At 37.6% G+C, this 12,116-nt stretch overlaps 2 protein-coding genes across 4 annotated transcripts in view; both read left to right on the top strand.

Moving 5' to 3' along the window:
* Positions 1 to 1,202, top strand: part of znf276 (zinc finger protein 276) — a 71,580-nt gene extending 70,378 nt beyond the window's left edge. For all 3 annotated transcript variants that reach the window (XM_088416548.1, XM_088416546.1, XM_088416549.1), the window contains one exon: positions 640 to 1,202. In XM_088416548.1, the coding sequence (XP_088272674.1) occupies positions 640 to 922 (283 nt within the window). In that variant the 3' untranslated portion in view covers positions 923 to 1,202. The remainder of the gene's footprint in view (positions 1 to 639) is intronic.
* Positions 1,203 to 2,683: 1,481 nt separating this feature from the next.
* Positions 2,684 to 12,116, top strand: part of chmp1a (charged multivesicular body protein 1A) — a 60,443-nt gene continuing 51,010 nt past the window's right edge. Inside the window, exons 1-2 of the mRNA XM_088417157.1 lie at positions 2,684 to 2,810; positions 10,616 to 10,635. Coding sequence (XP_088273283.1) covers positions 2,804 to 2,810; positions 10,616 to 10,635 — 27 coding nt within the window. The 5' untranslated portion in view covers positions 2,684 to 2,803. The remainder of the gene's footprint in view (positions 2,811 to 10,615; positions 10,636 to 12,116) is intronic.

Genomic DNA, 12,116 nt, shown 5'->3' with positions numbered 1-12,116 from the left:
AATTACTTTTTTACATAAAAATATATAAAGCCCATGTTGCTGTAAATTATGCCAGTCTAACCACGAACATCAAAGAAATATTTTCAGCCGGGACCATTGGCGGCATGGCTCGGTGGTAGAGTGGTCGTCTTCTAGCCGAGAGGCAATGGGTTCGATCTCCCGACCATCGAGACCATGTCAAAGTGTCCTTGAGAAAGACACTGAACCTCTAATTGCTCCTGATGCTGCATCATCAGTAGGTAAACGACTAGTTAGCGTTAAGCGCTGTGAGTACCCAAAGCAGAAAAGCGCTATATAAGTAAAAGTCCATTTACTTTTACAGAGTGTCAAATATGCAATGCTTTTTTTGCCTTTACCAATTTGGCACTGGTTTGTATGACCTGTTGCATGTATTGTTTCCAAAACATTAATTTAAGATTTAGGAATGGCAGCCCGCTGCTCCAAAATGAATGTAGTGGAAATACTGCACTTTTGTGTTGTGAATCTATTGAATTTTACATTTTGATTTAAACTTCTGTTTCTTCATTTTTCACTTAGTGAAATACATCTATATATGGGGTTTTAAAATTGTATGCATTTATAAAAGACCTGCTCATTTTCAAAAGACAAGTATTTCATTGAAATAATGTTCTCTTACAGATGTGAGGTTTGTGGCTTTCAGTGCCGCCAGCGGGCCTCATTGAAATATCATATGACTAAACACAAGGCAGAGGCTGACCTCGAGTTTGCCTGCTTAATATGCAGCAAGCGCTTTGAGAAGGCTCACAATCTCAACATTCACATATCCATGGTCCACCCGCTGACTCAAAGCAAAGTGCAGAAAAGAGCCAACCACCAGAAGCCAAACTCTACATTTTCCAGCTTGCATAACTTTGTACTGAGTGCCAGTGGGGAGGCAGTGCCACAAGAACAAAACCGATGATTTCAAGGAGACTCACAACTTGTGGTCTACTACGGTACTTCAGCAGTACACATGGACTTTTTGTCCTTTCAAATCTGACTGACGTTGCCAGTCTAAACCTAATTATGTCTGTTTGCCTTACTATAAATCTCCAACCATGTATTCCTTATGTATTTTTTTCTAATGGTTTTCATAGAGGAAACAAGCCATTTATGTTGTATTGTTGACTGGGATCAAACACATGGATATGCATTTGTCTGGTCTGTTAAAAATGTTAAAAGTAAAAAGTGTGCATTTCTTACTGTTGCAGTGGTTATTTTTTTCTTTTATTAAGAACATGTTAGAAAAGTATTTGTAAAGTTTTTCATTTTTTGAGAGTGCAACTGTTGCCAAAGCTGCTTTATCAAAGGTAAGGAAACTGGAGAGATATTGTGCATGTCTAAATGTGTAGACAGCTGCTGCTGCCACTTCTAGGTGCAAGTACCCACTGAGACTCCAGATGCACTCTTAATGACACCAGCAGAGGGATTAGTTAGTTGTATTAGAAGAAAAAAACCCATTTAATATTAACTATGTTATTCATGTAGGTTTTATCTGTGATTTGCCTGGAAAATTATACTGGATGAAGGCTCCTGAGAAATGACCCTCAAAAGGAAGATTCTGTTTCAGTTAATCTGACTCCTCACACCATTGTCACACAAAGCAATTTTTTTTTCAAAGGAACTGAGCAGAGTGGATATGGCTTCAGGCTTGGTCACCTAACTTCCAAATCTTCTAGTGCTTGAGGACCCATCCAAGAAGAGACAGCTGCTGTGTTGAGAAATCCTGGACATTGCACAGACATCAAATGAAATCTGTCTGATGCCTGAAAAAGGCCTCAGTAGAAAGCTATGCAGCAGTATATTCTGTGTACTGTCACCAAAAAATGTCAACTGCTTTGATTTTCTACAAATAGCTCAGTTAGTTTTTTTTTTATATGTTTTAATCAGATTTGTTTTCAGAGAAGGTACCTTTACACCCTTTAAATTAAACATGAGTATTCAGTCAGAAAAATCTATCAGCACAGACAGGAGGACTTCAAGTGCATTTCAGGGCTTTTTGATGGCAGCACTTCTAAGGTCATTCAGCGAACATGCCTGTGATCGGGCCTACAACTTCAAAATGATGTTCTTGTAGGATGAAATGGCAATAAATGTAGTCATACTGCAAAAAAATGCTAAGGTTTATTTGTGTATTGAGTAACACTGGTTCGCTGAAATATGTTTTTAGGAAGCAAAATGACTTCCCTTACAATTTACTCCCTCTCTGGTGTTTTCACTGCCACTCTGCGAACCTAGAACTGGCCCAGTAGCTATTTTTATTTGTTAATGTATCATTGTTTTTGTCAAAATACAGCATTCATTGCTCCAAATGTTCTGAAAGAAAACACTGTTGTCATGTGTTTTAATTAAATATTTGGACGATAAAAAGGCTCAGAAAACAATAGAGATTTGTGATACGTTTAACGTTTTTAGATAAATTGTTGTACCCCTAGATAGAATATTCATTTGGTTATATATTTTCTTTTTGTTTTTGTCTCTAACTTTTTATATTCTTTGGATTCACTGTCTCTGTATTGTTCTTTGACATGTTCTACTATTGTTTGCGTATTGTTCAGAGTTGTTTTTCGTACGTTTCTTACTCTGTATTGAAATTATTTCAACTTCAAACAAAAAACGCAAAGTGTAATTTCCTGTCGGCAACAGGTGGCAGTATCACCCCAAAAGGGGAACCGAACGAACTGAGGACACGCGAGGAAGACGCAATTACGTCACTCAAACCTGGGAAGTTCTGTTTGGCTTAAACGAAAATAAATCAGGCGACTAATTTTTCGACAAGAAACCAATACGTCTACGTTTTGACATGGACGGTAGGTCATTTTTGACACCTTTTGGTGTTTTAAACTCACCAGCAACATGACAAGTTTTTACAGACAAAATACGGTTCGGCTGAACATTGAATCTGAGGGACCTGGCATCGTACTTGTGCAGAAAACGAAAGGTTGATGAAAATTTGAATACTCGCTTGCTTTTCAACCATATTTTTTTAATCAGTTTTGAACAAACGGACTTTCATTTATGTGACGTAATTTCGATAATACGATGATGTAATGATAATGACGGGCCACTCCCTCAAAATACGTTGAATCGTTGACTAACCATTTATATTATCTAAAATTGCATAATTGTGTCTTGAGCCTGTTCGCTTAGTTATCAAATTTGTCGTTTTTTCGTGGCATAATTTTGTTTTTAGCTTGTTAGTTGGACAGTAACCCAAATGCCGTCTACTAGTTATTTTCCTCGTATTATGTTTCTATATTCCAAAACATGCGTCCGCAAATCCGATATATATATATATATATATATATATATATATATATATATATATATATATATATATATATATATATATATATATATATATATATATATATATATATATATATATATATATCTCTCTCTCTCTCTCCAGGTGCCAAGTGCACATATGGACACCCCTATGTTTGAGCATGATGTTTGCGATTAGCGATTCGTGACGAGCACAGAAGTCCAATAACAAAGCACTGCTCGTGTTCAAATCGGGTTGGCCATTCGTCCCAATCATACCCCACCAGATCTCACTGTCGTTACCCACGTGTGCATTGACGTCCTCCAGTAGAACAAGGGAACTTAAGTAAAGTTGGCAAGATATTGGCAGATTCGGACTTTCGCGATCAATACCTCTCAGACAAAACGTCGTCGAAACACCAAAGTCGCCTTTATACCTCCTTCATAACACGGACTACCAGCTACAATGTAAAAAAAAAAGACATTTGTAAAATAAACCGTTTCTTTCGGTGAAAAGACGCAATTGATCTCTATGAGCAGCAGAGGCTGGGCGAGCGCGCAAGGGACCGTCTGTGAGTTACTAGATGAGGAGGGGGGAAAAAAAACAATAACGCCACAATTTGTGTTTATGAATTCAACGAACACATCAAAGACATTAACATAAACATATTGGGACAGTGCTTTTGGATAAAAAAGCGTTTGTTTAATTTTGGACAATTTTTGTACTTAAAAATCATTAATAAACTGTATATTCATCTATAGCTCCAATACTGTTTAATATAAGGAGTCCAAAATCACTGGGCACATTCATGACATTTTCATGATCACACTACAACACTCGTTTTTAAATAAATTATTTTGATAAATTTTGGGGATTTATTTTAAATGCTTGTTAATCATTTATACTGTACCCTCAAAATGAGACTGGCTCCCCTTTTTGAGTTGGGGTAAACACTCCTAAATCACTACAACCATCAATGAAGTACTCCAATTATGCAACAACTGCTGGTTTTCTAATAAATTCCTTTGCCTAATTTTAAGAATTTTTTTCAATGCATATTGACCATAATTTACCAATATATTGATCAATAGCTCTGCTGTTGGTTGAGTTAGGGACTCCAAAATCACCACACACAACAGTGACACCCCTCGCCTTATGCTACATTCTTTGGTTTTCAAATAAATCCCTCTGCCAAATTTTAAGGATTTTTTTTTTATGATTACTGATCAATATTTACCAATATATTGATCAATAGCTCTGAGTTTGGTTGGGTTAGGGACCCCAAAATCACCACACACATCAATGACATGCCTCTCCTTATGCTACATCCGCTGGTTTTCAAATAAATCCCTCTGCCTAATTTTAAGGATTTTTTTATGATTATTGATCAATAATTACCCATATATTGATCAATAGCTCTGCTGTTGGTTGGGTTAGGGACTCCAAAATCACCACACACATCAGTAGCATCCTTACCCTTAGACTACATTCTCTGGTTTTCAAATAAATCCCTTTGCCTAATTTTAAGGAATTTTTTATGATTATTGATCAATAATTACCCATATATTGATCAATAGCTCTGCTGTTGGTTGGGTTAGGGACTCCAAAATCACCCCACACATCAGTGACATCTCTCCCCTTATGCTACATCCTCTGGATTTCAAATAAATCCCTTTGCCTAATTTTAAGGAATATTTTATGATTATTGATCAATAATTACCAATATATTGATCAATACCTCTGCTGTTGGTTGGGTTAGGGACTCCAAAATCACCACACACATCAGTGGCATCCTTACCCTTAGGCTACATTCTCTAGTTTTCAAAAAAATCCATCTGCCTAATTTTAAGGAATTGTTTATGGTTATTGATCAATATTTACCCATGTATTGATCAATAGCTCTGCTGTTGATTTCGTTAGGGACTCCAAACTCACCAAACACATTATTGACATCCTTCCCCCTATGCTACATTCGCTGGTTTTCAAATGTTTTTTTTATGATTACTGATCAATATTTACCAATATATTGATCAATAGCTCTTAGTTTGGTTGGGTTAAAGACTCCAAAGTCACCCCACACATCAGTGACATCTCTCCCCTTATGCTACATCCTCTGGATTTCAAATAAATCCCTCTGCCTATTTTTAAGGATTTTTTTTTTATTATTATTGAGCAATATTTACACATATATTGATCAATAGCTTTGCTGTTGGTTGGGTTAGGGACTCCAAAATCACGAAACACATCGGTGGTATCCCACCCCTTATGCTACATTTCCTGGTTTTCAGATTAATCTCTTTGCCTAATTTTAAGGATTTTTTTTACGATTATTGATCAATATTTACACATATATTAATCAATAGCTCTGAGTTTGGTTGGGTAAGGGACCCCAAAATCATCACACACATCAGTGACACACCTCCCCTTATGCTTAAGTCTTTGGTTTTCAAATAAATCCCTCTGCCTAATTTAAAGTTTTTTTCATGATTATTGATCAATATTTACACATATATTGATCAATAGCTCGACTGTTTGTTGGGTTAAATGCTCCAAAATCACCACACACATCACGGGCATTCCTCCCCTTATGCTACATTCTTTGGTTTTTAAATAAAACCCTCTGCCTAATTTTAAGGAATTTTTTACTGTTATTGATCAATATTTACACATACATTGATCAATAGCTCTGAGTTTGGTTGGATTAGGGACTCCAAAATCACCACACAAATTGGTGACATCCCTCCCCTTATGCTACACCCTCTGGTTTTCAAATAAATCCCTCTGCCTAATTTTAAGGATTTTTTTATGGTTATTGATCAATATTTAACCATATATTGATCAATAGCTCTGCTGTTGATTGGGTTAGGGACTCCAAACTCACCAAACACATTAGTGACATCCCTCCCCTTATGCTACATTCTCTGGTTTTCAAATAAATCCCTTTGCCTAATTTTAAGGATTTTTTATGTTTATTGATCAATATTTATCAATATTTTGATCAATAGCTCTGCTGTTGATTGGGTTAGGGACTCCAAAATCACCACACACATCAGTGACATTCCCTCCCCTTATGCTACATTCTCTGGTTTCAGTTTGGGGATGCAGAAAAAATCTATTCTTCAGTGGCTTTTGTGAGCTCTTGAGAAATGAGTGTAATCCCTGACCCCTGTATTTTTCACACATCATATGTCCACCAGGCCAAAATCTTGCATCATGTCAGTTACTATTCATCACACAATTGAAATCACCTCATAGTATTATAGTATTAAATACCTCAATAATAATAATAATATAGTATTAAATACCTCTTCGAATGTCCAGCAAGAATTTGAGCTATCTCTTTAAAAAATCGTGGGTGGTCTTCATTGGGAGCTTAGAAGTTCATAACTGTCATAGTGACGCCACGGATAGTGCCTATCACCATTATCCAACATCCGTTTTTGTCTTTAAGCACTTTTTCCGAAATAAAACCAAAGGCCTTATGACAAATAATAGCCACTCCTCTCTTCTTGTATCCTTCATAGGAGGCACTAAATATTTGTCCCACCCAATCTCTTTTTAGTTTGGCGTGCTCTGCCTCATTTAAATGTGTTTCTTGCAAAAGCCCAATCGAACAATTCAGTCATTTTAACTGGGTCAGTACCTTTTTTCTCTTTATAACGTGGTTCAAACCACTAATATTCTAACTTATTATTTTCATTGCAGTCATGGCCTATTGTGATTCGTTTGAACACCTTTACTCTGGAATCTTGACACCATACTCACCAAACAAGAAGCATTTGTATTTGAATTGCAGAGAAAACAAAAAACATTAAAAGGGCAACGGCCATTTTTTGAACATTTCCCCAACACCCCAAGCCCCAACAAGGATTTTAACATGAAAAACAAAGACATAACAGATTATGATCAGAACAGACTGAACCTCAGTGTAAGCGCACAATCGCGAGGTCTCGTTTATGACCCCAAAATAGCCAGGGTCTTCTTTTGTCTCAGAAGGAGGGCATCTATGTGCTTCCCCTTGTTGTGTGCCCTCCATTACTTGTCCAGATTTTACAGTAATTCTCGAGCTTCCCCGAACAAAAACATTATACAAATATCGCCCAGATATAACTTGTACAATCTAGTGTCGCTCCCATTCGTCCATCCAGCTGGTTGGAGGCTTGTACACCGCCACAGTGCTCTCCGACCCATGTCGGTTGTGGCCCCCTGCGCTGAGTTGTACAGACACTTTTCTCCCTCGTAGAACACTCTCAATCTGGCAGGAAACGGGGTTTGAAATTGTAGGCCTTTCTCCCGTAGTGCTTTTTTCGCCTCCGTATACTCCCGCCGTTTACGCAAGATCTCCGGTGCATAGTCGTAGTCAACAGAAAAAAATTCTCGTTGTACAGGAAGTCCTTTTTGCGCCACACATTCTGCAAAACTTCTTCTTTCATTCCAATGCTGGCAAACTTTACTATTATAGACCTCATGGGAGATCCAGCGGGGGTCTTTAGGCCCTACGAGCGTTGTGCCCGCTCAAGCTTGAGTTTGATGGCGGAGGGTAGGTCCAACTTCTCTCTGAGTAAATGTTCCACAAACGCAATCATCGACGCGGAGTTATTCTTGGCGCCCTCCGCAACCCCATGAATCCTTAAGTTGTCCCATCTTGCTCGCCCCTCTTGGTTCGTTAGCTTGTCATCCAACTTCGCTTGTAGCTTTAGCAATTGTCTCGCAACTTCCTCTAATCCCTGCACTTTTTCCTCCGTCTCCGCAATGCGCATTTCGGCGTCGTCAATACTGCCTTTCGTAGTCTTGATTTCATCTTTGAGTTCGCTGAGTATGTTTGCATTTTCATGCCGAAACTCTCTCAATTATCGTAGTATCGTCAGCAGGTTAGCAGAAGTTGCGTCAGTCATTAGCACCCCGGCCTCGTGGTGGCCGTCCACATTGTTTACGGCAAACTCATCCCCATCTGAATGAGGTGTTTCAATCTGTGAGACCTGCTTTTTGCTCGATTCAGGCATCTTGTCCACGCTGCCTTAAATTCAGTCTGTCTTGTCATGTATTAATAACTTATATAATACGGCGTTTCTCGAAAATAAGCGGGGAGCTCTATTGATGTGCTGTTCACTCCATGGCCACTCACCGGAAGTCCAGTTTTAAAATTTTTATTGTTATTTAACTATAAAACTCAAACTCAAAATCAATTCTTCAACACCATCTTCTTATTTCTCCTAATGTTCAATTTACTAGATTTTTTTAGTGACCATATAAACACATTGCAGATAATTCATACATACAATTATAAATATTTCAATATAATCATGTATACCTGATACCAAATTTACACATCACAAACTTTAATACACAATCTTTTACAATTTCGACATATTTTTAAATATTTTTAATGATCTATTTTTAAAACTCTTTTTGAGTTCTGCCATTGATTCACATCTTTTCAGTTCACCTTGAACAGATACACACATTTGCTTGACCAGTAGATTGTCTCCTGATGGCTAGCAAAAAAAAAAAAAAAGCAGATAAGCCGCACTGGACTATAAGTCACAGGGCTCAAATCATGAGGAAAAAGTCGCGATTTATAGTCCGAAAAATACGGTAGTTTCCGAGATATGGGGATATAGAATGGTGTTAACCATTTTGGAACACCCTGTAAATAATATATATGTATACAATTAAAAAACATCATAAATAAAAAAATATAGAAAGGATTCATTTACCTTAATGTGACGAGCTTGTTATGACCATACTCCTTATTGAGGGTAGGCTAGCCTAGCTTAGCCTTCTTCGTATTTCTTGATTATCTCCAGTTTTGTTTCCATGTAAATAATCTTCTTACTTCTCTCTTTAACATCACGAGCAATCTTGGGATCCATGGCTCACCCATTCAAGTTTGAATTAAGCAGTGAAATGCTCTATAAATAGTTATTTTAAGCACTCGGACGCGATACAGTCCCTTTTCACAGTGACACCGACCAATAGCAGACCAGTATCTTACATAGTCGTGACGCAGACCAATAGCAGACCAGCATCTGAGTGACGCATTGCAGCGCAGGCAGTTTGACGGGACCAGAAAATAAGAGCAATTACCTAAAAACGCCCGACTGATTAACACAAATACAGCCAACCCTCTGGGGTCATGACAGTTGTTTTTGTCGTAAAGCAGGAAAAATACCGTAACGAGGGGACGAAAAACTTCGCAGGTCACGTCGTTAGCTGAAAAATACGTAAGGCAGGGATGTCATAGACCGGAGGTCCACTGTATGTATATTTAGTAAATTGTGTGACACAGGTCTAAAAATAAGGATGGACTTTCTGAAATACACATGAATGGATGTTTTGATGGGATTGTTATAGTTAGACATATCTTAACGCTGATCCCACACACCACCATCTTGATGACTTTTACAGATTTATTTATATATACCGTATTTTTCGGACTATAAGCCGCGACTTTTTCTTCGTGATTTGAGCCCTGCAGCCTATAGTCCAGTGTGGCTTATCTGTGTTTTTTTTTCGTTTGTTTGTTTTTTTGCTAGCCATCAGAAAACAAAACTCGAAAAGAGTTTTAAAATTAAATCATTAAAATATTTAAAAATATGTCTACATTGAAAAAGATTGTATATAAAAGATTTTGATATGTAAATTTACTGTAAGGTATATATGGTTGTATTTAAATATTTATGATTGTATGCATGAATTATCTGCAATGTGTTTTTATGTCCACTAAATAATCTAGCAATCAAACATTGGGAGACAGAAGAAGATGCTATCGAAGAATTGCTTTTAAAGAGAGGATCTGTTAAAGAGAGGATGTTGCTGTTGACAAGCAATTAAGTTTTTTTAAGAAACTCTAAAAACATTTTTAAAACTTCCATATAACATCTTTTTGCATAAATATCTGATGTTATGACCTGCGGTTTAGAGTCCAATGCATCTTATCTGTGACAAAAATTGTTTTTTTGCTCAATTTTTGCTGCTGGGGCTTATATACCAGTGCGGTTTATAGTCCGGAAAATATGGTACTTTACATTTGATTACTTGTTTCATGATGCTTTTCAGGTGAAATCTTGTTGACACTTACTGTTTGCTGTCATCATAAAATAAAAGTCCAAATAAAACAGAAATGCCATGAAGTATTAAAATCAGTCATGCATTGAATGATTTTTTAATAGGTTCACTTCAATTAGTTATATACTATTACATAGCTACTTTTCACTTCGTAGTTATTTAGTGATTTGGTTTCCTTTTCCTTTGTTCTATTGTTGCACAAAAACATTTAAATCACCTGAGTCCACAGTTCATATATCCAGTCAATAATCCTAATTTTGCTTTTTTGTCTTTTCACAGACACACTTTTTCAATTGAAGGTATGTAAACTATACAAAAAAGTGACATTGTTTGCACATCAATGTCTTGCGTTAGGGTCACAATGAGCTATGTTTGGGTATCCCGTTCAGAACTGTCACTACTCCCTGTACATTCATGATATAATACAAGGCGTGTCAATGATTATTTCATGTGTGCTTTTACTTTCATGTTTTTTTTTCTGGAAGTGCAGCGTAACTTAACAACTAGACTACTTCAACCCCAGTCAACACAAGGTTGATCTGTTTTCACGTTTTATTGCCAATTCAGGACACTAGCAACTTAATCACGCTTACATTGACATACGGTACCCGTTGCCGATGTTTGCCGCTGACTTGGGGTCCATGACATTTGCCACCAGCAAAAATTAGCAATACACGACTGCACACTTTTGATGCCCTCATACTGACACAGTTGCGGTGTCTAATCACATTTTAACACACCATGCTGTTAATTCGAAATATTCTTATCTCACAGGCTTTATGACACAATCTCGCTCAAAGATTCAGTACCCCATGGATATCATTCCTTATTTTAAGTTAACATCACTTATTGTTGCACTTCTGTCATACTGAACATTCAAGGTTCAAGATGTACTCTATTTGTATTTATTACACTAATTACACTGCACAAGTACTTGGCAGCAAAATTGACTTAATTGGCTTGAGCTATCCAAGAAACAAAGAAAGACATAGACTAACAAGGTATACATGACAACAAGGCCAGGTTCAATGCACCACAAGAGTAGTGCTCTGAGATCTTAGAAGAGAAAATAGAAAACACACAATGGTAAAGGAGAGAAAAAAAACTATTTTTCGGCCATGCCCCAATGAGGAGATCGCACACGCCTGGAAAAAGAATTTCTTGTATATGCCCAAAAAAAAAAAACAAGACAATACACACATCTCAAACAACATTTAGATGACTGGGGGGAGGGTGGCCATGGGGGCAGGGGCTTATGACGCAATAACTCCAGCAGGTTGCATCCTGTGGGTAGGAATTTAGGACCAGCAGTGACATTGAAGATATGCTTATCATGCGTGTATGATACCTGTGGATGTTCGTGTAAGAGTGCCCTTGAGTTGCCAGTCCAGTCCAACTAAAAGTCTTAAGGCCACCTGAAAGAAGGACGCGAGAGATTGTAGTATCTCGAAGAACTCATCCTCCTGGGGAAGAGAGTCCAGACGGCTGTTGTTTTGGGAGCAGGCCGATAAAAAATGTGATCGACCTTTAATCTGCAGCATGAAACTCTGAATGGACTTCAATTTGCCAAATTAGCAATAAGTTCTTTGATGCAAGACGCCAACTTCTCCATGATGACAACAATTTTGTCCAAGGATTCAAGGACTGCATCCAGTTTGCAGTTCAGGTCACTCACAGCATGAGTCTGAGTGTTGATTGCTCGCTCAACTTCTTCAAAGAAGACCGGCAGCCTCTTCTCCCATCTGGCCACGCCCGTCTGGCCAACTTTTCGATAGATCGG

Source organism: Hippichthys cyanospilos, chromosome 6 (genome assembly GCF_059441005.1).
Source record: "Hippichthys cyanospilos isolate Australia breed blue-spotted pipefish chromosome 6, RoL_Hcya_1.0, whole genome shotgun sequence".
NCBI classification, from domain to species: domain Eukaryota; kingdom Metazoa; phylum Chordata; class Actinopteri; order Syngnathiformes; family Syngnathidae; genus Hippichthys; species Hippichthys cyanospilos.
The sequence above is the reverse complement of the archived record's forward strand: the minus strand, read 5'-3'. Positions and strand labels throughout refer to the sequence as shown.